General features: G+C 57.1%; 1 protein-coding gene and 2 long non-coding RNA genes across 11 annotated transcripts in view; 1 reads left to right on the forward strand and 2 right to left on the reverse strand.

The window, feature by feature from the left end:
* CXXC5 (CXXC finger protein 5) overlaps positions 1-16,801 on the forward strand; it is a 34,280-nt gene extending 17,479 nt beyond the window's left edge. For 4 of the 8 annotated variants that reach the window (XM_024994433.2, XM_005209465.3, XM_024994434.2 and 1 more), the window contains 2 exons: positions 13,173-14,242; positions 15,769-16,801. In XM_024994433.2, the coding sequence (XP_024850201.1) occupies positions 13,334-14,242; positions 15,769-15,813 (954 nt within the window). In that variant the 5' untranslated portion in view covers positions 13,173-13,333 and the 3' untranslated portion in view covers positions 15,814-16,801. Of the gene's footprint in view, positions 1-8,594; positions 8,684-8,745; positions 8,886-13,172; positions 14,264-15,768 lie in introns of those variants that run through there. The other 4 variants (XM_005209466.5, XM_059888308.1, NM_001038176.2 and 1 more) reach the window with 4 other exon arrangements.
* LOC112447430 (uncharacterized) lies at positions 1,741-8,647 on the reverse strand. 2 transcript variants are annotated; one of them, XR_009495273.1, is made up of 4 exons: positions 8,560-8,647; positions 7,941-8,131; positions 7,225-7,404; positions 1,741-5,336 (listed from the first exon to the last, which is right to left on the reverse strand). It is a non-coding gene; the product is annotated as an uncharacterized lncRNA (long non-coding RNA). The 2 variants fall into 2 exon arrangements; XR_003035627.2 differs by having other exon boundaries at positions 7,225-7,408.
* On the reverse strand, positions 16,135-23,245 carry LOC132345751 (uncharacterized). Its single transcript, XR_009495274.1, has 2 exons — positions 22,704-23,245; positions 16,135-17,238 (listed from the first exon to the last, which is right to left on the reverse strand). It is a non-coding gene; the product is annotated as an uncharacterized lncRNA (long non-coding RNA).
* Between the last annotated feature and the right edge of the window lie 1,802 nt (positions 23,246-25,047).

Consider the following 25,047-nt stretch of genomic DNA (forward strand, 5'->3'; position numbering starts at 1 on the left):
CTCCACCCTGACATCATTGTGCTTCCTCCACACCCCTCCCCAGACATTTGTGGTACTCTGTATCTTGGGACTTTTCCCACCCAACCTTTGGGATGACCCAACTGGGCTGAGGCAGGAGGCCCCATACCCTAGGGCTCTCGGAGTATGTAGGGACCCCTGCTACCTCCTGGGCCCCCTGCAGGGCCCTTGACCACAACGGTCTGACCAAGATCTTGTGTCTGGAGGAGTGCGGATTCAGTATAGTTTTTGTCTAGACAGAAGATGGGTCGGGGCTCGGGCAAGAAGTAGCTAGTCCTGGTTCAGGTCAGGGATGTGACCTCTAGGAGGCCAGCAAGGTGAGCAACGTGGTCTTTCAAGAGATTTGGGCCTGGGTTTCCTTAAGCTGTGTGGTCTTGGATGAGTCCCTTTAGCTTCTGCTCAGAGCCTCATTTTCCTCACTGGGACACAGGGACGATCACGTACGCCACTCAGAGGGCTGTGAGGAGGCACAGGGAGGAAGGAGACAGTGGGAGGTATAACCACTTGAGGCCTCGGTTTCGCTGCCTGGTGGAGGCCGGCTGGGTGGGAGAGCAGGGAGACAATGGAACTGAGCAAGTGCCAGGGCCTGAGAAGGCAGAGTTTGTGGAGGGAAATCTGGTGCAAGTGGTTGGGACAGGAGCTGGAGGACACACGAGGAGGTGGTATCTATGAGGTACCCAAGAGCCGCCAGCTAGCGGCCCAGAGCCCTGGGGCCTCTAGGGGGAGTTAGTCCATACAGCATTTACTCTGTCACTTCATTTGTGTCTGACTCTTTGCAACCCTACGGACTGTAGCTTCGCAGGCTCCTCTGTCCATGAGATTCTCCTGGGGTTGTGGGTTGCCAGGCCCTCCTGCAAGGGATCTTACCGACCCATGGATTGGACCCATGTCTTCTGCGTCTAATGCATCAAAGATGGATTCTTGACCCACTGAGCCACCAGAAAGCCCCATATAGCATCTGCTCCTGAATTTGTTGAGTGCATTTCCTTACCTCCAGGAGGTCCCTAGGGACCAAGTGGGCCTTGCAGATAATTGTGTAGACCTCACCTCTCATAGTTGTTCAGAATAAAAGTGACTGTCCTGGACAGACTAAGCTGGGCATTTTTCATCAAATATCCCTTTGATGTAGTCTGTAGTTCTGGGTTTCCTCAAGGTCTGACCTCTAGCCTAGGGTTTAAGTGGGCCACACCCATTCCTTGAGCATTCTGTGTGGGTTGTGTTAGTAGCTCAGTTGTGGCCGACTCTTAGCGACCCCATGGACTTTAGCCCACTAGGGCTTCTCTGTCCATGGAATTCTCCAGGCAATTGGGTGGAGGCAATGGGTGGATTGCCATTTTCTTCTCCAGAGGATCTTCCTGACCCAGGGATCGAACCCTGGTCTCCTACATTGCTGGCGGATTCTTTACTATCTGAGCCACTGGGGAACGTGCTTAAAAGGGAGACACTTCCTCTGTCCACCTCACCCCCAAGAAGCCCTCAGCAGGTGACTGGCTGAGTGCTTGGAGTTCTCTGCACAGACTCTACTAAGCCCCTCTCTCTGTGTACATCCACATTCTTTTAGACTGGGAGCTCCCTGAGCATGGGGTCCGTGACATCTCTCTGATCCCATGCCCAGCACAAGTGAGCGCTGGTGGGGGTCATAGGGCCGCTGTTTCCTATTTGACAGATGGGCCAGTTAAGGGTGTGTGAAGACATTGTTCAGTCAAGGTCACACAGCTTTGTGAGGGACGGAGCTAACCTGGCCCAGGTGGATATGGCATCACTCGACCTTTCTGGGGTCTTCTGCAGGCTTCCTTAGGACTTGCAGCTCCTAACTCACTGGCAGTGTTCCAGAAGTCCAGCCCTAAGCCCCAAGCTACTGAGACCTTGGGGAGTGAGGAGTTTGAGCATCGGAGGGGCAGAGGAGTGACCTTAAGCTCTCCAAGCCTCAGTTTCTTTAACTGCAAAATGGGGATTCTGGTACCTCTTCCTGATAATGTTTGGGGATTTAGGGTTGGTGGTTAAAAGAGATGTTCTTAACTGCGTGTCCGAAAGTTAAGTGAGAACTTTAAGTGTTCACCATCTTTATTATTACTATTGACACTTTTATTTTGTTATCATTATATTATTATTCACCCTCCCAGGGCCGCAGCAGCTGCGGTGGCTCTGGGCCTGGCTGCAGAACTGGTCTGCAGAGAAGTCACGGTTGCTAATTAGTTAGTGCCCTGAGGAGAGGGCCGGGGTTTTTTATTTTTGCTGGAGGATCCCACCTGCCTGAGGCTTCCCCAAGCCCTTCTTCAACTGGGCAAAGGTTGCAGGCCCCTCTCCAGCCTCAGGTAGGGGGCCTGGCTCCCAAATTCCCCTTGCCACTCCCTCCCCTTCCCAGACCTCCAGGGCCATGAATCATTTATGAGGCAAAAATGAAACCAATTAAGGACAAACTTTGAAAGCTTCTAATTGCTGCGCCTGGTGGCACCGAGGAATGAGGGAAGGCAGGCCTGTTCGGGGCCGGCATCTCCTCAGCCCGGGCCTTCCCAGGCCGCCCGCCCGTCCTACCGCGTCCCAGGGCGCGCGGCCTCCCGGCTCCCCGCCGCCTCCCGGCCGGGCGCAGACATGCCTGCGCGGCTCCGGCGGCCGCGTCTGCCACCCCGGCGCCCGCCCGGGTCCCAGGCAGACTAATTAGGCCCGGCTGCCCTCCCCGCGCCGCCGCCTCCCGCTCCAGGCCCGAGGTGATGGCGGCTGTTCCTGCCGTTCTGGGGCCTGTGCCCCAGAGCTGGCCGCCGTTCTCGGGGCGGGAGCCAGCCCTGCTGGCCTACCTTAACCCAGCCGAGCCCAGGACGCCCTGTCCCCGAACGGGGAGCCTGGGGTTCCCCGTGCCCCCTCACCCTAGGATCCCGGCGTCGTTAGGGGCTGGGCGGTGCTGGAGTAGCTGACTTGAACAGTCCAGTTTCAACTCGGGCAGAGAGCTGCTCGTGTGTCCTCTCCCACCGCCCCCCAGCCAAGAGCGGATGGGGCCGGGGGATGACGATGAGATAGGGAAGCTGGAGGACTACAGGGGACGGGAGGGGATTGAGTTCCTGGGGTGGCCCATTGGTGCTGTAGCTTTGCCACAAACACCATAACCTTACACGGATTCCTTAGCCTCAGTTTCCCCATTTGTCAACTATCAGGACGGGCCAGTTTTCTGTTGGATTTGGAATTTGGGGAGCTGGGCTTTACATGTCCCCCACACACCTCCACCCCTGCTCTTGGGGGCCGCTGAGGCGGAAGAGGTGGGGGTCTGGACCCAGCTTACTGCTGGGAGCCTTGGGCACAGTGACCAGCCAGCCCACTGTGCTGAGGGCCAGGTAGGCCCTGGGCACTCAGGCATGTTGTTTGCTGAAACAGAATTTCTGTGCTTGTGTTTTTCCATAATTATATTAGCAGGTGGGATTTTTCCTCCGGGAAGCGGTGGGAGGGGGAGTGCCATGGCCATGTCCCCACCCGCTCTGAGCGTGAGCTCACATGGCTCTGCCCGCCCGCCTGCCGTAATGATTTTTTAATTATGTAGCCAGTGCTCAGAATTGCTAATCTGCCTCCAGCCCAACATCCCCTCCTGCAGCTTGTACCCCAGCCCCTCACTGGTGTCCCCAGAGTGGTGGCGTCCAGCCCCACGCCCATCTCTGTGCCTGGAGCACTCCTGCGGGTGAGAAAGGGGAGGCCAGGATGACCACAGGGCCACCTCTCCTCCGTCTTCTAGTGACGGAACTTGGTGGTAGCCGGGGATCAGGGTGCCTTTGGCTCTCTTTGCACCCCGCCACACCTGACCCCAGCGTGGGTTGCTCCTGCCAGGACAGGTGTGGCTCTGGAAGAGGGCAGGGGAGTGATCGGTGACCCCAAGGACACACACACACACATACGATCTTTGTCATACCCACACTCACAACTTGCTTCTCTTAACCACACACTCTCAGCCTCATAGCTACACAAGCACAATAGTACGCTCTACGTGTTTCTCCTACACACACAGCCACGCCTGAGGGCCAGGGTGCCCTCCGGAGACCCCACTGCTGCCTCCCATTCCCTGCAGTGGTCCTGCCCCCACTCACTCTCTTTGCCTCCATCTCCTCCCTCTATCCCCTGCCTGACTGGGTTACACTCTGAGGTCCTCCAGCTCCCACCTGGTGGGGTGGCTGCCTGCGGCTGGGGCCTGCCTGAACCTCCATCGACCCGGTCTGGGGGAGGTGGCGGGTTGTGGGGGTGCTGTTCTGCAGCACTGTGGCGGCGGCTCCTCTCCAGGCGCCCAGCTGTGGCATCTGTCAAGGTCAGATAGCGACTCCGGAACCAGCCAGCTCGGCCCCACAGCCCCTCTCGCCTCATTATTTTTGTGTTCGGGGGCTGCGGCGACACCTCCCTCCCTCCTCCTGAGCCTCCCGCCTCTTGCCTGCCTCCCTCACGCCTCTGCAGGGAGGGCCTGCGGTCTGGGGGCTTTTGTTTTCCAGTTTTCTCCTCGCTCAGGCCAGGCTCACGGGTTTAGATGCTGGCCAGAGCTGTTGGATCTTGAACGGCAGACGAGGCAGGTGCCTCCCTCGAGGCTGGGACAGCTTTTTGGCTAGGGGAGCCTTGGGTTGATTTCTCAGGGGTACAGACTGAACCTGGGTGGAGCCCAATCTCCACCACAGCCCAGGTGTTCCGGTGGGCAGCTTCCTGTTTCCACAGGGGCCCCAGCACCTGGCATGAGTTCCTGTCTGTGCCATCCCCATGCCAGTTGAGCCCCAGACCCGTATCTCAGAAGCCCTCAGAGGTCCTGATAGAACTCACAGTGAGTGCATGCACACACACACACACACACACACACACACACACACACACACACACACATACACATGACAGGCCAGGAGAACCCACAGATATCCAGCCACCATGTAAACCACTCTATTTGGACACATGCACACTCAGTCATACACATACATCCACAGATGCAGATAGCCACACTCCACTCCTACACACAGGAGGTCACACAGAGACCTCCACCTCCACTGGTATCTAAGCCCCATTTGTATGTCAGTACTCAAAACCACAGAGTAATAACTGAGACTGTACACACACACCTGGGCATAGCCCCAGACACATTCTCATGCATGCAATGTGCACAGGTTTCTGACACACCTCCCAGGTGGACACACGCAGATATACTTGGCCCTCGTGCTGCTCCTCACCATATACACTCCAACTCGAGCATGCTCCTTGGGGTCCGGTGTTCTTGAGCAGTTGCAACACCCAAGGAGCTTTGGACCCCCGAAATGCTGAAATGAGCTTGAGGCCTTCGCTTGGATGCACGTTGTGTGTCCAGGGAGTTCCTGGAAAATAGGAAATGGTGATTGACAGATGGGTCACCCTACCCACCTGGCCAGCCTCCATGGATGTCCACCAGCCTGGGCACAAGTGCACTGAGATGGAATGGGATGGGAGAGTCCTGGATGGGTCAGGATGGGCTTGGTGACAGCTGGCAGGGAGGGCAGGCTCAGGGGGGTGGCCTCTCAGGCTCTGTCTCTGGGTCCTTTGCCCACCTCCAGCCCCTGATTAGGGTGTGTTGGGGGAATGAGATGTGGATACACGTCAGGCCCCGGGGTCTCTGGGGTAGCCCTGGTCATCACTCACTTCCTCCTCCAGCTGCGGGCTGCTGTGACAGCCTCTAAGAGGGGGAGGTAGCTGGAGGTTTAGCAGTGGTGGGGCCCCCACCCCCCAGGAAACTCAAAACCCTGGGCCAGCCGCGGGTGGCGGGTTGGGGCAGGCACAAAGAGGGCCTCTGTGCAGGCCGGCTAGGCTGCCCACAGGATTCTGGGGGAGGAGGCAGGAGCCGGTTTCCGTCCCATTCTGCTTCCTGCGGAGGCCGCCGGAATGCCCGGAGCTCTGGCCCAGCCTGGCCCGTCCGGCCCACCCGCAGCCCCTTCCCCTGTCTTCCTGGGCCTTAGGGTACAGCTGCAGACTTCTCTGTGACAGCGTCCCAAAGTGTTTTGCTCAGAGCCTGAGAACTACCCACCTCCCCCCCAGGACCGATGAGAAACCAAGAGAGTTCCCCTAGGCAGATGGTGCCCCTGGACCTCACCCTCTAGCCAAAATGTGCCTCAGAGCTTTTGGGCAGTGCTGGAGAGCCAGGCCCTGGTTTCAAATCCTGACTCTTGCGCTGATTGACCTAGTGACCTTAGGCAGGTGAGTTTCATATGTAAAAGGGGTTAATAGTAGTTAAAGAGTTAGAGATTTCAGTGAGAAAATACATGTGAAATGCTTAGCACAATATGTAGCAGAGAGTAAGTGCTCATTATTGAGGTCTGCTATTATCATGTCCTCTGGGGAGATAGGAAAGGAAGAGGGCTGGATGCTCCTAACCCCAATCAGCCTCACATCCTCTGGAGCTCGGTCCCAACCCTATGGCCTGCTCAGAACCCTTTTCTCCAAGCCTCAATTTCCCAATCTGAAAAATCTCCCTTCCTCCTGGAATTTGGAGGGTGGGTTGCTATCTGGAGTCTTTTTTCTGTATCTCTCCACCTCCTTCCCCACAGGCCCTTCTGGGCTCATGGTTTCTGCAGCTTGGGGTGAGGAGCAAGAACCAGTGATCTCTATTTTACAGATGGAAGCTGAGGCTAAGGTGGGGAAAGGTGTCAAAGTCAGTAAGAAGGGACAGGATGGAGCCACGAACCTGGACCTGCCGACTCCATGCCCTGGCCAGTCCTGTGAATACATGCCCTCTCCCATTGGGGACCAAATATCTCTGAGTTGGCTTTCCCTGGCTTGTCCCGTGGTGAGGCCCACCGGGAGGGAGGTCCTAAGAAAGTGTGGGCTCTGATCCCAGGCTAGTGTCAGCTCAGACATCTCCACTTTGGGAAACCTTAGTCTATGATCCAGGAGCTCCCAAACAGGGAGGCAATCATTTTCTCACAATTGCTTATCAAACTGTCTGTTCTAAATGGGGCAATCATAGTACTTCCTTCAGAAAGTGGATAGGAGGATTCTATGAGACAAGGAATGTCCACCGTCTAGCACATAGAAAGGTCCCCATACGTGTAGCTGTTATCCTCGTGGTGCCATGTTACAGATGGGGAAACTGGCTCAGAGGCCATATGCCACGGTCACACAGTAAGGAGAGTCCTCCAGCTCCTATGACCTTTCTAAAGAAGGAACCTGGCCCAAAGGAGGTGCCTGTTGAGGAAGGCCTTGTCTTTATCAGAGGTGTCCCAGGATCCTTACCTCATTCCTTAGAGCCCCATGTCAGAGCATACCTCCTGCCTGGGGCCTCAGTGTTTTTGTCCATGAAATGGGTTGATCTCCTCCAGCTCCTTTTGGGCGCTCTGTAAGGTCAGGCAGAACCCCATATACTCCTGGGTGTTCTCAGCAGCATGTTTCAGTCCTTAGGGAAGGGGGTTGAGCCTGCCTGAGAAAAGGGGCATAAAAGGCCAGGGAGTGTGGAGTCAAGGAAATAGGACTGTAGCCTCCACCCCCATTCTGTCCTTGGCAGTTGGTCTTGGGGTGCTAGTCTTAGGGAGACCCTAGTGGCATTGAGGGTGTGGCCCGCTCCAGACCATCCGCTGGGTGCCAACAGTGGTCAGTGTGTCCTTGTATGTGTGTCCATCCACAGCTGGCTGTGTGCCCTGGTTTCTCCAGGAAGGCCTGCATTTCTCCTGGTCTCCAAGACTGGTGTCACCGTGTGTATCTCCTTAGGCCTGAGTAGGGCTTTTTTTTCCCCTCTGGAAACTCCCCAGGCTGAATCATGGAAATCAGAGATGGAAACCCCCACACATACCAGTTGCTCAGCTTAGTTCAACCACCATAGCCTGTGGTCTGGCCTGCCCACCATCAGTCAGTCTGTCCAACGCCCCCTCTCCATTGGAGACCAAGGATACCAGCCCATCAAGGTGGGTTGGAGGGATGTGAGGGGGTGTAGCATGCATGTCAGGAGTACACACCAAGTGTGGGGAAGGGTGCAATGAGCCAGGGTCTGCAAGTCTGCAACGCTGGTGGGCTCTGCCGGGCCATGCCTGGGATCCTGAAGGCCCTGATAATGCTGCCTCTTCCAGGAAGCCCTCCTTCGGCAGGCGGGACGGCTGTTCCAAGCAGCAGAGGAGTAGGAGGATAGTTGCACAACTCCATAAATTCACTAATAATGATTAAATTACATACTTTGGAATGGGTGAATTTTGTAGTATGTCAACTATACCTCAGTAAATCTGTTTAAAAAAAAATCCTGTTCTTGACTTCAAGGCCCCGCCCAGTTGAAACCCTGCCAACCTCATAGACACACCTCGCCCCCGCTTCCCCATTTCTTGGGAACCCTTTCAAGCTTGTGTCCACGTTGGTAACCTCTCCTTATCCTTAACTCACAGGCTAAGCAGCCCCTTCCTCCAGAAAGGTCCCGGTGTCCTGCTCAATCCTTTTCCCTCCCTCCCGTTTCACATTGGTTCATGTGCCCATCAGCCCAGCTCCTTTGTAACCCTCCAGAGCAGTGCCAGTCTGGTCTGTATCTTCCCAGGACCACAGGGCATGGGGCTGCTACTGCTACTGTGTGCAAGGTCCAGAACATCTCACCGTGGCCACCTGTGTGCAGGTCTACATGCAGACAAGACAGCTCCAGCCCACCCCACATGCCCTCCTGCCCCATCCCTGCCCATTGCTGTGTAGCCTGGAGGACCCGGGACAGAGCCCTGCTGAGGTCAGTTTGGGCTCCCCTGGCACAGAGGGTGGAGTGAGCGCTCTGCCACCACCTCTGGTGACCTCATTGCCAGCTGGCATTATGATGTCACCGGTCCAGCATTCCCTGTTCCTGCTTGGATATCTCCAAGCTCCCGGGTGGGGACACTCCCCTGGGGCCTGTGACAGCTCGTGCCCCCGACCACGTAAAGGTGACAAGCATGGTAACAACCCACAGGGAGGGGGTGAGGGCAGCCTCAGGGTGGCTGGGTCACCTTTCCCTGGTAAAGCAAAAGCAGTCACAAAGCAGGGTGACTAACACTTGGGCTCTGGGTTCAAGTTCTTCCCCTACGGGGAACCACTCTTTGACTTTGGCCCAACAGCTTGAACCTCTCTGAACCTCAATTTCTTCATCTCTGGAATTGGTTCATAGTTCCAGTTCATTGAGTTCTGGGGAGGAATCAGAAGGGAGAGAGAACATGTAGAACATGGGAGTACAGGGCCGGGGATGCAGTAGGTGCTCACTAAATGCTAGCAGATAGGGTCCCTTAGATAAGGGAGCCTGAGTGTCACTTGGCCAGAGCTGGTTAGGGAAGGGCCGTGTCCCATATTTTCTGGGGCTGGCCCGGGTCTGGGAGTAGAGGGAGGAGTGGCCCCAGCTTTGACTGTCTCTCACGTCCCAGGACAGCCAGTGAGCTCCAGCCCGTAGGAGGTGGGGCCCCACAGCTCAGCCCTGAGAGTGGGAAGCCCTGACCCCCAGCCCTCCTTCCTGTCTTTTCCTCCCAGGCCTTAGACCAGAGCGGGCCAGGGCTCATCTGGTCTCCCTGACATCTGCCTCCACTTCCCTCTCCCAGGGGCATGTCCGACTGCCTTCTCTTGGTCCCCAGGCCCTCAAATATGGGATTCCCTTCAGGGTTCTGTCTCCATGTCTCTCAGATCCTCTCATCCCTGGGCTGGGCCAGGTAGCCTGTGTCTCTGAACCCAGTTGCCCTGGTCTCTGCTCCCCACGATGCTCTAACCTTGACCCTTTACTCTGTCCTCTATCAGCCCCTTTCTCTGACCCACCCCTTGAGTTCTGTGTCTTGGATTCTCTGTCCCCACCACCTGTCTCTATTCTTCTGGCCTCGCGTCCCCCTCTGCCCCCCAGCGCTCCATGACTGGTTCCCCCCAACCCCCGCCCCCTGGGCTCTGTCCCCGCCCGTCAGCCCCTGGTCCCCGCTCCCGGCCGGCCCGGCTCCTGCATGGACAAAGGGGTCCTTTGTGGGCTGACCGCGGCTGGCGGGGCGGCGGGGCGCTGGCTCCGCATTGCTGATGAAACGGAGCCCTTTGTTGTCCCTCCTCAGGCGCAGTATTTCTTTTTGGGGGCTGGATGCGTTCCTGGCAGGGCTGATGATGGATGCGCCCGCCGCCGCCCGCCTGCCCGCCAGCTTTCCCTCCCGCTCATTCCCGCTCCGCTTCAACGCAGCCCCAGCTCCTCCCCTGCTGCCTGGGCACTGCCAGGCCCTTTCTGGCCTGGGAGAGGGTTGCTGTGTGTCTTGCAGTAGAGGCTGGGGCCTGGGAGAAGGTCTCCTCTTATGTCTTTCCCTTTCATGAGTAGAGCCCGTGAGCCCTGTGGTCAGTGGTCTGCTGGGACAAGGGTGTCAGCTTTTCCCAGGGTCTGAAGGAGATGGGCCAGGTATGGGGCAGATCTGGGACAGCCTTGGTTGGGGACTAGGCCATGGGGACTAGAGGTTGGCATCTGCCCACCCTGGGGTTTCAGGACAGAGTTACCCTGTGTGTCAGTCCTCGTGTACCCCCAACTTCACTTTCTGAGGCTGACAAACCAGCGTTTACTGCCTGCAGCACCTGTTCCATGACATATCACGTCCTCTGGGCCTGAGCTTAGCATGTCCCAGGACCTAGTTGGGGGAGGGGGGGGCTAGGCGAGGGGAGTCCCTGAGGAAGGACAGAAAATGAAAGATTGGAGAGATTCAAAGAGGGGGCCAGAGACAAACAGAACATGAGATTAGATCCCCACCAAGAGAGACTTGGTATGGAGACAAAAGCAGAGAGAGACTTAGCTTGAACACAGGCCTGGCTGTGTGGCTGTGTCTGTGTCAGAGGGAGCTGACTTCTAATTGACCTGCCCGCCCCACACGCAGAGCCAGATCGTGGAGCTGGGAGGAGGGAGGGAGTGGAGCAAAAGCAGCGTTAATGCAGCTATCGATTTCTGCCACCAGCCTGCAGGCCTCAGAGACAGGGGGACGCACAGAGGGGCTGGGGCACAGACTGTTCCCCTCCCCACCTCTCTAGCCCGTGGGCGCCTGCCTCCTCCTATCTTTTCCCTCACCCTGCATCTGGGGCTGTGGTCCAGGGCAGGGTAGTTGAGCTCAGATGGGCAGGGGCTGGGTGACCTGGCATGATAGTCACTGGCCCTGGTCTCAGTGGTCATGGTCCCCCACACCTAGCCAGGGTCCCTGATGCCTGGAGGGGCCCTGATCTCTGATGACAAGGGCCCAACAGCCAGCCTGGGCTGGAGTCTTGGTGGGTAGAATAGAGCATAGCTATCCTGGGATGCATATGCACTCACCCTCCTTTCCTCTTACTATGACTCTGACCCCAGTGACACCCCCCGGCCCAGTCTGGACACCTTGCCAGGCCATCCTGGGTTTGTCCTAGTGGAATCTGCCAGCTTGCCCAGCTCTTCCTCACCACTCATCCGCCTTCACTACAAAGGAGCTTAGATGGGCCAGTACCTGCTGGGGAGGCAGAGTGGCTGGCTGGCTGCTGATGCCTGCCTTCTCCTCACCCTGGAGAACGGAGCTTTTCCCTTGCCAGCACTCGCTTCTCCTCGTGGCCACTCCTTAGCAGTCCTGCGCCAGGGGCCCTGCCTGCCCAGGGCCTCGATTTCCCGTTCTGTCAGTTCACAGGCTTGGGCTGGATGACCTCCCAGGACAGGCTGAGTTCTGTGACGGGGATGGTGGGGTTGCCTGGGGACAGAGATGAAGTGTGCACCACCCCCAAGCCCAGGGCGGGACAGGCCCGGCCAGATGTGCGCCTCCCCCTTGAGTCGCCAGCTGCTCGTGGCGGGGCCCCGTCCTCCCACCCCTCTCTTGGGGGTTGCTGGGCCACGGCAGGCAGATGCTAGGGAGCCAGGGCTGATGAGGAAACTACCACTCCGCTCCATCTGGAACAGTTTCTTCCAGAGCTCCGGCCAAGGAGCCTGGCTGCTCACATGCCTTAGTCTTGGGGCCTGAGCAGAACAGGCTCTGTCTTGGGAAGGGGCACCCCCACACATGGACATGGCCAAGGAAAAGACTCCATTCCTGAGAGGGTCACACCTCCTCTTGGGAACAGACTCCATTCCTGAGAGGGTCACACCTCCTCTTGGGAAAAGACTCCATTCCTGAGAGGGTCACACCTCCTCTTGGGAAAAGACTCCATTCCTGAGAGGGTCACACCTCTGGGTCCCTTTGGCCCAGAGTCCACTCTGTGCTCTCTGCTCCCACTGGGAGCTCTCTCCAGACCCATCTGGGAGCCAGGCTGGGGCACAGCAGTGAGGCCTATCTAGAGACAAGAGTGGGTCCTGGGGTTGAGAGGGAGTGGGGAGTATGTGCTGATGGGTGCACAAGGGTGGCCCCCTACTCTTACAGGAGGAGGCTTGTCCTCTGGCACAGGGCTGCCTGCCCTCTAGCAGGAGGGTACGTGCTCCTTCAAATAAGGGCTCTGTGCTCTATTTGGCAAATTCTGTGAAACAAAGTCACTTACCTTTACCTGCAGGACTTGACAGAGCCTTGAGATAATTAATGTGTATTAGGCATCTTGGGCTTCCCTGGTGGCTCAGATGGTATCTGCCTGCAATGCAGGAGACCTAGGTTCAATACCTGAGTTGGGAAGATCACTTGGAGAAGGAAATGGCAACCCAATCTAGTATTCTTGTCTGAAGAATCCTGTGGACAGGGGAGCCTGGCGGGCTACAGTCCACAGGGTTGCAAAGAGTCGAACACAACTGAAGGCTTAACACAAAATTAGGAATCTCTAATGAGCATCCAGAAGCAGCTTCCATACTTTGGTCTGTATTGCCAAGCTCTGTGTCCACCCCTCTTTTACATAATTGGGTCAGTGAAAGATTAGGAAGCAGAGGGTCACCTCTGAGGTTAATGGAGCTCTCCTGCTCTCTCCACCCCCACTCCCCCTACAGGAAGGACCACCTGCCTCGGTGAAGTCTTCCCAGACCCTAGCAGGGGGACCCGGCTGAGCCTCCACTGCGCTGCTGAGTGGCCATGTATCTATGGGACAGTCAGTTCTTCTCCCAAACCTTGTCTTCCTCACCTTATCAGATAGGATATTCCTAGCCACTATTTGTAGGTTTTTTATGAGTCTTAACTGAGATAGTACAAATGAGAAATTCCTAACTTTGGCTGGCACTTGATGAATGCCCTGGTGAGGCTGTGGTGGTTGCCGTGGCGATGCACTTGGTGGCTGGAAGGTGTTTACCACTGCCCTGACCCTGTATCCTCTCATCCTGACAGAGTGAAAGCACTTCCACGTGGACACCCGACCATGTACCTGCGCTGAGGGGCAACTCCCACCAGGTCTCTCTGTCCTGGGCGGCAGGACCCCGGTGCTTGTCTGTGGACCCCCCGCAGTTGGCAGGCTCCCCCAGCAGCGGGGTCAGGGCCTCGGGCCCACCATGTCGAGCCTCAGCAGTGGCCCCCAGGACACCGGCGGCAGCAGCAGCAGCAGCAGCAATGGCAGCAGTGGCAGTGGCCCAAAGGCAGGAGTGGCAGACAAGAGTGCGGCGGTGGCCGCTGCTGCGCCAGCCTCGGTGGCGGATGACGCCCCACCCCCCGAGCGGCGGAACAAGAGCGGCATCATCAGTGAACCCCTCAACAAGAGCCTGCGCCGCTCCCGCCCCCTCTCCCACTACTCTTCGTTTGGGGGCAGCGGCGGCAGTGGCGGTGGCAGCATGATGGGCGGGGAGTCAGCTGAAAAGGCGGCCGCAGCCGCCGCCTCCCTGTTGGCCAACGGGCACGACCTGGCGGCGGCCATGGCTGTGGACAAAAGCAACTCTACCTCAAAGCACAAAAGCAGTGCTGTGGCCAGCCTGCTGAGCAAGGCGGAGCGCGCCACGGAGCTGGGGGCCGAGGGACAGCTGACGCTGCAGCAGTTTGCGCAGTCCACGGAGATGCTGAAGCGCGTGGTGCAGGAGCACCTACCGCTGATGAGCGAAGCGGGCGCCGGCCTGCCCGACATGGAGGCTGTGGCGGGTGCCGAAGCCCTCAACGGCCAGTCCGACTTCCCCTACCTGGGCGCCTTTCCCATCAACCCGGGCCTCTTCATCATGACCCCCGCGGGCGTGTTCCTGGCTGAGAGCGCGCTGCACATGGCCGGCCTGGCTGAGTACCCCATGCAGGGAGAGCTGGCCTCCGCCATCAGCTCAGGCAAGAAGAAGCGGAAACGCTGCGGCATGTGTGCGCCCTGCCGGCGGCGCATCAACTGTGAGCAGTGCAGCAGTTGTAGGAACCGAAAGACTGGCCATCAGATTTGCAAATTCAGAAAATGTGAGGAACTCAAAAAGAAGCCTTCCGCTGCTCTGGAGGTAACGGCGCCTTAGAGGGAGGTGTGTGGGCTCTTGTGTCTGTCTGGCAGTCCAAACCCACCCCCGTCCCCATCCCCACCTTTCCTGCTTAGGCCTGTGTCGGTGATGCCCAGCTGTCCCTGGGCTCTGCAGTTTTAGGCCAGGCTCCAAGACACCAGTTCATTGCCCCGAGAGTCAGAGCCACATCCCAAGATGCCCTTAGGTTGTAGTCTGCAACCTAGGCAAGCACGTAATTCCACATGGGGGCCTAACATTCCCTCCAGACCCCAGGACTCTGAATCCCAACCCCCTACCCCCTGCCCCGCACCACCCAGAGTTCTGGGTCAGGTATTGAGATTCCCACACAGGTCCTAAGTCTCTGACTTTCAGACATGTCCTAAAGTTTCCAGTTTGTGACCCAAGATTCTGGGACTTTCCCCTGCCCCATTTGAGGGGTTCTGTCCTGTAGATCCTCTGGGTTTGAGGGATAAGCCCTCCGTTTGCCCCTTCAGAGCCTTTCCCAAGAATAGAGCAGCTCCAGTGCCAACTGCTCTGCCCTGAGTCCTGGAAGACCCTAGCTCTGGACATCTAAGTGACAGACTTGGGGTGCCTGGAGGCCCCAAGTTCAGTCTGGCTGCATAGTTAATGGCCAGGGTTCCTATGGGCTTGGGAGGTGGCTTGAGCCTGGGATGTGGGCAAAGTTTGTCCACTGTGGATTAGTTTTGAGAAGGCAGAAAGGTTCCCGTGATGCTTTCTCTCCATCCTTGTGGCAGGGCCTGTCCTCATGTCCCCAGCCATGACAGCTTCACTGTGATGCCAGGCCTGGATATAAAAGCATCTTTTCAGCCAGCTGTCCCTGCCCTGCCTTGCTCCTCTGCAAATAGGCTTGACGCAAATGTCCAAAATGGTTGCAAAATGATAATGGCACCCCGGCGTGGCTATCCCCTTCACCTCACCCAGCTCTAAATCTCATATGTCTGCTTTCCTGCCCAGAGAACATACCTGGATGCACACAAAGGCACCCACTCTCCTCTTGTGTAGAGACAGACAGATACACACACACATCCTGCCTTGTACACAGTCTTATTATAGACGCAGTGTCTTAATAAACACAGCAAGCATCCTTCCACCTCACCACAGCTCCAGACACACTACACACTGTAGCATAGCTCAAGGCACACATCCTTGTGTGCGTCCAGCGCACCTGAGTACACGCTCATTGAACAGAAACGTGAACACAGCTCCTAGAGGCACCGTGGCCACCTGGTGCTTGTGGCCTCTGGACCAGGGAAAGGGGTCTTCCTGGCCGGAAGGAGCGTTCCTGGGCACAGTGGCTCAGCTGGCCTCAGGGTGCTCCAGGCCCTCCAGTGGCCAGCGGGCCAGGCTCCTCTGGCCTGGCCAGGATGGCAGGAACTCCACGGGGTGGCTGCTTTTCCTCCATGCCCATCCCTCCGCCAGGAGGCCATCCACGGGGGAACGTCTTTGCACCAGGCCCAGCCGGACCCTGACTGAACTCTCTCCTTGTTTTTGTCTCCCGCCCCCGCCAGAAGGTGATGCTTCCGACGGGAGCCGCCTTCCGGTGGTTTCAGTGACGGCGGCGGGAACCCAAAGCTGCCCTCTCCGTGCAATGTCACTGCTCGTGTGGTCTCCGGCAAGGGATTCGGGCGAAGACAAACGGATGCACCCGTCTTTAGAACCAAAAATATTCTCTCACAGATTTCATTCCTGTTTTTATATATATATTTTTTGTTGTCGTTTTAACATCTCCACGTCCCTAGTATAAAAAAGAAAAAGAAAAGAAAAAAAATTTAACTGCTTTTTTTGGAAGAACAACAACAACAAAAAAGAGGTAAAGACGAATCTATAAAGTATCGAGACTTCCTGGGCAAAGAATGGACAATCAGTTTCCTTCCTGTGTCGATGTCGATGTTGTCTGTGCAGGAGATGCAGTTTTTGTGTAGAGAATGTAAATTTTCTGTAACCTTTTGAAATCTAGTTACTAATAAGCACTACTGTAATTTAGCACAGTTTAACTCCACCCTCATTTAAACTTCCTTTGATTCTTTCCGACCATGAAATAGTGCATAGTTTGCCTGGAGAATCCACTCATGTTTATAAAGAGAATGTTGATGGCGCCGTGTCGAAGCCCCTCTGTATCCATTCATGCGTGTGGAGCTGCCGCTAGGTGCTCACAGCGCGGGAGGGGGCAGCCCACCTACCCCCGGGGCACCAAGGGGCCCCAGAATGGGAGCCCCCCCGCAACCCTAACAGTGATGTTTTTGCAAAAATGAAAGTTCTGTTCATTTATCCATTGAGATCTGGGGAGCCCATGTCTCTATTTCTGATCCTGGCTACTTACCTTAGAGAAAATAAGTCCTTTTTTCTGGCCTCACTGATGGCAACAGAAGAAAGGACTTCTCTGCGTGGCCCCCTGCCGGTGGGGGTGGGTGCCCAGGGCCCCCCTGTGGCCTGGGCCCCCTTGCCCATGGCCAGCTTCCTGCTGATGAACATGCTGTTTGTATTGTTTTAGGAAACCAGGCTGTTTTGTGAATAAAATGAATGCATGTTTGTGTCACGAAACACCACTGGCTTCTTGCTGTCCGGGTTTGGGGCCTTGCTTGGGACTGTTTCCGGGCAGGGGTTGTCTGGGACGACCTTGGGAAGGAGGAAGGACGGCCTAGGGACACTGAGAGTGGGATTTCTCGGGAAATGAGGTCTTCACTGGATCCAGAAATGGGGCAAGCCAGAGCAGCCAGCCTGGTGGACAGGATGGAAATGCTCTTAAATCTAGAAGTGGCTGCTATTGGAGCACCTCACTGCCTGATTGTGCCCCCCGCCCCCTACTGAAACCTGGATCGCCAGGGACCATCACTTACCTGGGGCCACCTTCCCTGTTCACCTCAAGTCACCAGGTCCGATCAGTGTAGGGTAGCCAGCAGTTCTGGCTGGGGGTGGGGCTTCAGCTGCCTGTTCAGGTTCTCACTTCTTCATCCTTGCAGGGATCTAAAAAAGTGAAGCTACAGGGAGCAGTTTCAGCCCAGGTTCACAGGGACCTGGCTGTGCCCAGCACGCACACACGCACACGGACAACCCCCCCTCCACTACCCCTACACACCCCCCTTCAGAGCTGCTGGAGTAGGGCCTGGAGGTGTCCTAGCTTTGGGCTCTTGTCCCCACCCCACCCTCCCCGCTCCCCCTAGAAAGACTTGGCACAAGGTTGTCCGGGGTCTCTGAGGCCAGGTGTCTGGGGCAGTCACCACAGCCACATGGTCTAGGCCAGGGCAGCCTGAACAGGAAGGGGTGGCAGCTGCACACCCCAGCCCTGAACGTCACAGAAGCTGGATGTGTGCAGGACGCAGCCATCATCCACTCGACCAGGAGGGCCTCTTCCCACCCAGCAGCTTTGAGTCTGGCTGACATGGAGCTAGACTCAAGGAAGAACTTCCTGACAACATTGGAGCCTGGCTTCAGGTGGGTGAGGGCTTTTCAGATGTTGGAAGGGACAACTTCTGAAGCTAAGTGGGCGGTCAGGTGGGGGGAATGTCTCTGCTATTGTTCCTGGGAGGAGAGAAAGCAGCCAAGTTGGGTGGGGGCTCTGAACCCCCGACCCCTCCCCGGGTGTCACAAGCTCCCTCCGAGCACCCGGAGCTCGGCAGCCTGGCCTGGCACAGCAGGGGCAGGCGGGGTAGTGGGAGGCAGCTTTCAACTTCATCTCTGCCTGGGAAAAATTCCCTTTCATGTGGCTGCCTGTGATCTCTCCAGGCGGCTCTGCCGAAGGGGGGCGTCCAGCGGGGAGCAGGGGGAGGTGTTACAGCCCAGGGCACCCTCACCCCCTGCACAAGGCAAACGGCAGCACCTACAGAAGCTTCTGGGGACAGGGAGGGTCCTCCTCAGGGGAGTGGGGATGAGAAGCCTGGCCAGCAGGGGGCACCCAGGCAGGAGGCCCCAGCCTGCCCCCGCCTGGCTGCTGGCAGTGCATGGGCCGCAGATGGCCTCGGCCAGCCCTCGTTGGCATGCCTACAGGTGTGGGGTGGATGGCTCTGGTGCCAGCCCCAAGGGGGGTATGCCGTGACTCAGCCAGCCTGTCCCCTTTTCGCGTGCCAGCCCACAGCCCAGCTCCTGGGCTCACTCTCCATCACAGAGAAGCCTGGAGTCTGAGGCCCCGCACCTCTGCCAACTTCGTCCTCTTGAGCTGTGCTTTGTGGAGAGGGCAGGCCTAGGCAGGGGTGGGGATGACTTGTGAGGCTGAACACATGATGAGACCTCAGTTACCTCATCTGGGAAATGGGGATAATCATAGTCTCTCCCCCACCAAGTTGCCTGAGAATGAAATGATATCACTCTAGGGAAGGGCCTGGCTCCTTGTAAGCACTCTGTCAATAGTAGCTGGTGCTGTTATTTTAAAACTATTACGCACCTAAATCTAACCAAGATGTCCCCCACCTCAGGGGGTGCATCCTCCCTAAAGCCCAGCCACCCTACCTCTCATCTCTCCACAGAGTGGCCTAGCTGCTGCCCCAGCCCTGGACCCTGCTCCCGCATGTCTGCCTCTTTCTCTTTTTAATATTATCTTTGGTCGCACTGTGCAGCTTGTGGAGGTTATAGCTCCCCAACCAGGGACTGAACCCCAGCCCCAGTGGTGGAAGCACTGAGGGACCCCCAGTCCACCAGGGGATTCCCTGTCTGCCTGTTTCTATCTGGCTCTGTGTCTTGGTGGTCCTTGCCTGCTTCTGACTCCCTTTCCTGTGTTTCGTCACCTCCCCATGCACCTCAGTCTCCAAGTGTCTCTTGTGTCTCTCTCCCTGTATCTCTCACTTCTGTCTCTCTGTTGTGGGCTCACCCCTGCTGCTCTCCCATCTGACAGAGAAGTTCTTAGAGGCGGGCTCCCCTGTGGAGCTGAATGTCCAATTCCCCTCCCTGGGGGTGCCCTCAGCTCCCTTATGCTACAGTTGGGAGCCTGACCTCCTGGTAACCTGGGAGCTTTACCTCAAGTACCCTGTACCCCCGCTTGGATGGTAGGGGGTGGTTGGAGAGGCTGGAAGTGAGCGCACCTGGGGCTGGAGATAAAACCAGCCTCCATGTAGCTCTGCGTGTGTATGTGTGTGTGTGAGAGAGAGAGAGAGAGAGAGAAAGAGATGCTTCAAGGCCCTGACAACCACATGAGGTCTTGCACAGCATTGTGGCTATACGTGACACTGAGACATTATGAAAATGGGTCTGTGCAGCGTGTGGTAGACTGATGTGAGACCTCGTGTGGCCATGGATTAGAATGTGATGTCCGTGGCCCCACACTTTGGGATGTCCTGTGACACTGCATGTATGATCCTGTGACATTGTTCAATCCTGTAACAGACCCAGTGTGATACCAGGTTGTATAGCTGAACGTGTGACACTGGATGTGCAACACATACTGTATGGTACGCGTGACCCTGAGACAATATCCTGGGTGGTTCTCTGCGGTTTGCGATGTTGTGTCTGTGTGGCCATCATGGGTGCAGCCCTGAGACTGGTACCAGAATTCTGTGTGAGTGTGTGCTGCCGGCCTGTGATCGTGCTGTGACCTTGTGACACTGCCTGGGTGTGTGCTCATGGCATTGTGTGTCGGTGTGCACCTGTGCTCCCCTCGGTGATGCTCAAGTTATGCGCCATGTGTCTTTGTCTACAGCATTTCCTGGGTCTCTGCCCTGACAGCCGTGCCACTCTGGGGACAGAGTGAGGGCCCTGGCAGCCCCTCTTACCCCAGCCTGGCCCTGAGGCCCAGTCTGGGTGGGGGAGCTGGCGTGGGGGCAGCAGGCACGGTTCCCACGGCCACCACAGCCCCTCTCCCAGCCCCACCACCGCCGGCTTCAGCTCTGCAGAATATCCTGGCAACCCCAGCCTCTTTGTTCTCTGTGGCCGCCAAAGGCCTCTCCCCACCCCAGCCTACCCAGAGCCTGCCAGGCGCCCCCTCCCCCCCACAGCAGTGGGGTTTGGCCTGACCTAGTCCCTTGCTGCCCTTATCCCCCTCTCAAACGGGGGCCCCTGTATCGTGCCCTGAACCTGACTCAGCATGCCAGATTGGGCCTCTGACCCCCTGCTGTGAGCCTACTGTCCTTGTGCAGGAAGAAGGAAGCAGGACAGCCCCTGTAATATACTGGATGACTGTGGGCCAAGAACTAGGCTCTCTGTGTGGGTACTTCTCCTTGGCCCAAGGCTAGTTGGAGGCTGTCTTCAATCTGGGATGGTTTCAATTTGTTCAATAAATTTGTTTCTTTGGCTCCAGAAAATCATCAGGATAGAGATTATCTATTTTACAGATGAGCAACTGAAGTCCAGAGAGAGTTGCGGACACACCCAAGTCACAGAGCAAGATGGTAAAGGGACCTGATTAGAACTTGGACTCCTGGCTGTCAGATGCCTGCGCCAGGCCTCTGGGAGGATCACTCGCTGCCATGGATGGGAAAGAAGGCAGGGCCTGGGAGTCTGAGTCTAGACACATTAGTTCTCCCCTCTTCTTGGTCACTATGTGTCAAAGCCACGTTCTGGGTGTGTATGTGTGTGTGTGTGTGTGCGCCCTTGTAGATGACCTTGGCTGAATGCCCTTGCCTCTCTGTTCCCAGGGAAAAAAGGGCAACATAACCAGAGACCATAGGGTGAGGCACTCGGTGGGGTGCTTTGCAGAGCAACAAGGTCACCTCATGGTTCCAAAACCCATAGCACCTCCAACAGGGACATGGGGCTTACTGGGCCTGGAGGCAGATTCTGCTGTGGGGCCCCAGCCTCTACTCCCAGAGCCAGCCCAGCTCTGCTGTCACAGAGGCGGTGGTGGTGGCCCCATGGCTTTGCTGCATTCAAGGCCACTTCGGCCTGACATGATTGCAGCCCCAGCTCCCACTCCCTCCCAGGTGCCGGAGATGGACGGATGGAGGTCACTGTTCACTTGGCCCTGGCCCCCCACCACCCACCCACCCGCCACCCTGTACTGACGACAGCCAAGGTGGGGGAGGAGCAGGCAGTCACCAGCATGTTATTAATACAGACCTTAACCTAGGCACCCTGCAGGCAGTTAAGCGACACAGAGAGGCCCAGCTGCCCCCCAAGCTCACGCAGCCCTGCAGGGAATCCTGTCCCCCAAGGTCTACATCTCCCCCGAGGGCCCCTTGAGGGCTCTTCCTGCCACACCGAGTGGAGAACGGCTGGGGAAGACAGAGGGGGTATGGGAGGGTCCCCCGAGGGCACCGACCCAGCTGCCAGAGCGGACACTTTCATCTCTCTTCGCCTGTCGACCTGCCATCCCTCAGCGGCATTAAATTCCCCTCCTGCCAGAGAACAAGGGCTGCCTCAGATTCCAGGCAGCAGGGCGTGAAGCTGGGGTGGGCCCAGGGGAGGGGCGCCAGGCCCTCCAGGGCCCCGGCCTGGGCTGGGGGCTCTGGCGGCCAGCGGCCGGTCTCCGTCCAGATGTAGTCTGTTTCTGGCAACCTTCTCCCTGACTGATGCCTTCCTCCTCTTTCAGGTGCTACCTCCTCAGGAGCTTTCTTAACCCCTGCAGGCCATGTCTAGTGTTCCAGTGCCAACCCCATCACTGCTGACCACTCTGGGTGGCATGGCCTGGCTTCAGGGCTGTGGTCTGCAGCTCAGTGAGGCATCCCTGGCACCAGAACCCTTCCGTAGACTGAATACACGCATTATCTCCTCTTTCTGGGCATGTTTTCCCTCTTGTGTGTTTCCAGCTCTAGTTGAAGTACCAGTCACAGGTGAGGGGAAATGTACCAGAAAGAGCCCCCTTTTCCCAGCCCGCTGGAAACTGCATATTCTGCATCTCTGCCCTCGGTCAGAGGTGCTGATGACATCGCCGCCTCACAAGAGGCAGAGCTTGTTGCCTGTGTGCCAGGCATTGGGCTAGTCCATTGCATTTACCAGCTCACTCAATCCTCACAACCCTGTGAGGACAGCAGTGACCAGTTATCCCATTTTCTAGATCAGAAAGTTGAGCTTCAGAGAGGTAGAAGTAGAGAGACATACACAATGTCACAAAGCCAAGTTCCTCTGCTTTCAGAAGCTGGCCTGTAAATACCTGGTGATGTCTCAGGCTTTGGCTGGAAGAACCCCCCACCCCCACCCCACATGCTGCCTGTGATCCTGCCCAGATGCAGGATTAGGGTCAGGCATTACTTACTTAAACTTTTCTGCACTTTTTGACTATTTTCTTTTTTACTTTTTTTTTTTTCCAGTAAATATGTATTGCTTTTCACATCAGAAAGCCCAATAAAGTTCTCTAACCAAACCTTCTTAGGCCCAGGAAGGTTTGGAAACAAAGAGCACAGTGTGGAGTGAGGGTAGGGGATGAGAAGGGAACCCAGGATCACAGACCCCTCCCCTGGAATGACAGGATCAGGTATAGGGGGGCCCGAAGTGGCTGCAGCCTGAATCTACAGAAGCCTCTGCCCTTCCACACACCCCCGCCCCTCCCTGACCTGTCCCCATCACCCGCCCAGCCGCTCACCCAGCTCTGAGGCTGCCCAGGAAGGGGCACCGCCTGTGACTGAGTTGGCTCGGCTGCAGTGGGATCCACAGGCAGCTGCTAGGGTCCGGGGGGAGTGACTGCGAGGGTGAGGGCAAGGGCAGTGCCCGCTGCCGCTGTTGATAAGGCGACGGAGCCCTGGGGAGCCAGGACGCAGTGAAGCCATGGAAACGAAGCTGAGGTGTGAGGCCGAGGCTGGCTCAACCACTTCCTCCAGGTGGCCACCTCCCAGGCCTGGCGGGACAGGTCCACTGGCTCCCTGACCCTGGGGGCTGGGTTCTGGCAGGCTACTGGGTAGAGTTGATGTCACCTCAGCCCTCTTGCCCCAGGCCAGGCTGGGTTCAAGCCTTGGGCCTGAGTGGGGAGGGTTGGGGACAGGGGCAAGGATGCTCTGAGCCCTTGGCTCCAAATCCCCCTAACCCCTTCAGTCCCTCCCACTTTCCACCGCCCCCTCCTCCCCTATGAATCTGTGTGCATTATTTACCTTAAGCATTTTGATAAATCATAATAGGAGAGACATCTGCCGTCAAAACTGCAAACTGCATTTGGGGCTCAGCTGGCGGCTGAGGGCTAGAGGCTAGGGGGTGCACCGGCTCTGGTGGTCTGAGGGGGGTAATACGGACGCCCCTCCCCTCCCCTCATCTAGGGCTGAGCCTTGAAGGGGACACAGGCCCCATTATTTGGGACCCCTCCTCACCAGCTGCTGACCACGAAACCTTCCCAAGGAGTCTATCCACTCCCCCCGCCACCCCTGCCTGCCTCCCTCTGCCTCAGAATTAATGCAGCCGTGACAGCGGCTGAGAAGTCCCCCGAGCGGAGATTAACTCCCGGGGCAGCGCGGGCGGGGTTGACCATGGGAGGCTGAGGAGTGGGGGGCTGACGCACAGGCCTCACAAGATTAATCGCCCTGCAGCCGGCCTCATCACGAGGGTGCCCAGTGCTCCAACCCCCACCCCCAGGAGGGCGCTGGGTCCTGTGTCGGGAGCCTGCCCTGCCTCCTGCAGCCCCCGTGGCTCTGACGAGTGGGAGGATTTGAGAAGCCAAGACTGAGTTCTTTCTCATTTTCTCTTCCCTTCCTTGTGGCCTTTGGGGATCCTGAGGACCAAGCAGCAATCCTGGGGCCTCTTTCCCTCCTCTGTTCCCAGCTTGGCTCAGCAGCTGGGGGAGGCGGGGCTCTGACCCTTGCCTGTCTACCTACCACCCGCTAGACCCCACTGATCCCCAAAGCAGAGCTGAGGGGTGGGGGGGCTCAAAGAGGGGTGTAATGGATCTGTTGGTCCTAGGCCTGCTGGGCCTGTGGTCCAGCCAGCCCCTTTGACCATCTTGGTGGGTCTGTGGAGACAATGGAGGGAGGGGATCTCCAGCAGAAACAGTGAGATTGCTGGTTGATACAGTGCTCGGGGCAGGGACCTGGGTTTTGGCCTTTCTCGGCCAGTTTTCTTTCAGGGGTTGCTGCCAGTGGGACTGAGGTTAGATACGGGAGTACAGTTTCCTAAGCAGGCAGAACCTAAGGGATGCTGAGCTGTGGTTGGCATCCACCTTGACTCCGTAGGTCCAGCTGGAGAACTCTCTTCTCTGCACCCCCTGCCCTGGGTGCCCCCATCACAGCCCTGCTGAGATCAGACTGAGTGAACCCTCCTCTGTTCACTTGCTGGCTAGAAAGTGAGCTCCAAAGGGGATGGGCTTGTCTACCTGGAACATGTTAGGTACTCAATAATGTGGAATAAATAGCTGAAGTGGAGGTAGAGAACATGGGGTGCGTGCGTACGTGCGTGCCTGCTCAGTCATTTAGTCATGTCCAACTCTTTGCAAACCCTATGGACTGTAGCCCACCAGGCTCCTCTGTCCATGGGAATTTCCCAGGGAAGAATACTGGAGTGGGTTGCCATTTCCTCCTCCAAAGGATCTTCCCGACCCAGGGATCAAACCTGAGTCTCCTGTGTCTCCTGCATTGGCAGGCAGATTCTTTACCACTGCACCACCCGGAAAGACCAGAGAACACGGGGTGGCCCTCTATATACAAAGAGTTGGAGAAAGGCCTGAATCTCAGCTGGAGGATCCCAACTGCAAGGTCACAGGTTGGTGACTGCCAAGATGGGGCCCCAAGAGAAAAAGGGACTTGCAGCGAAGCTGACACTCTCAGGCTGCATACCCTTCTACAAGAAGCTTCTCTTTCTTGGCTTTGCTTCCCAGAGATACTCTGAGAATCGAATGAGACATCTTGGGTGATGTCCTTGTTATCTCTCAAGCCTTGTACCCCTCAGTGAACAAGAGATCTATGTGGATGGGAAAAGGCAAGAAGGCTTCTTAGAGGAGGGGTAAGTAG

The sequence above is a fragment of the Bos taurus genome, chromosome 7 (genome assembly GCF_002263795.3).
Source record: "Bos taurus isolate L1 Dominette 01449 registration number 42190680 breed Hereford chromosome 7, ARS-UCD2.0, whole genome shotgun sequence".
NCBI lineage: Eukaryota > Metazoa > Chordata > Mammalia > Artiodactyla > Bovidae > Bos > Bos taurus.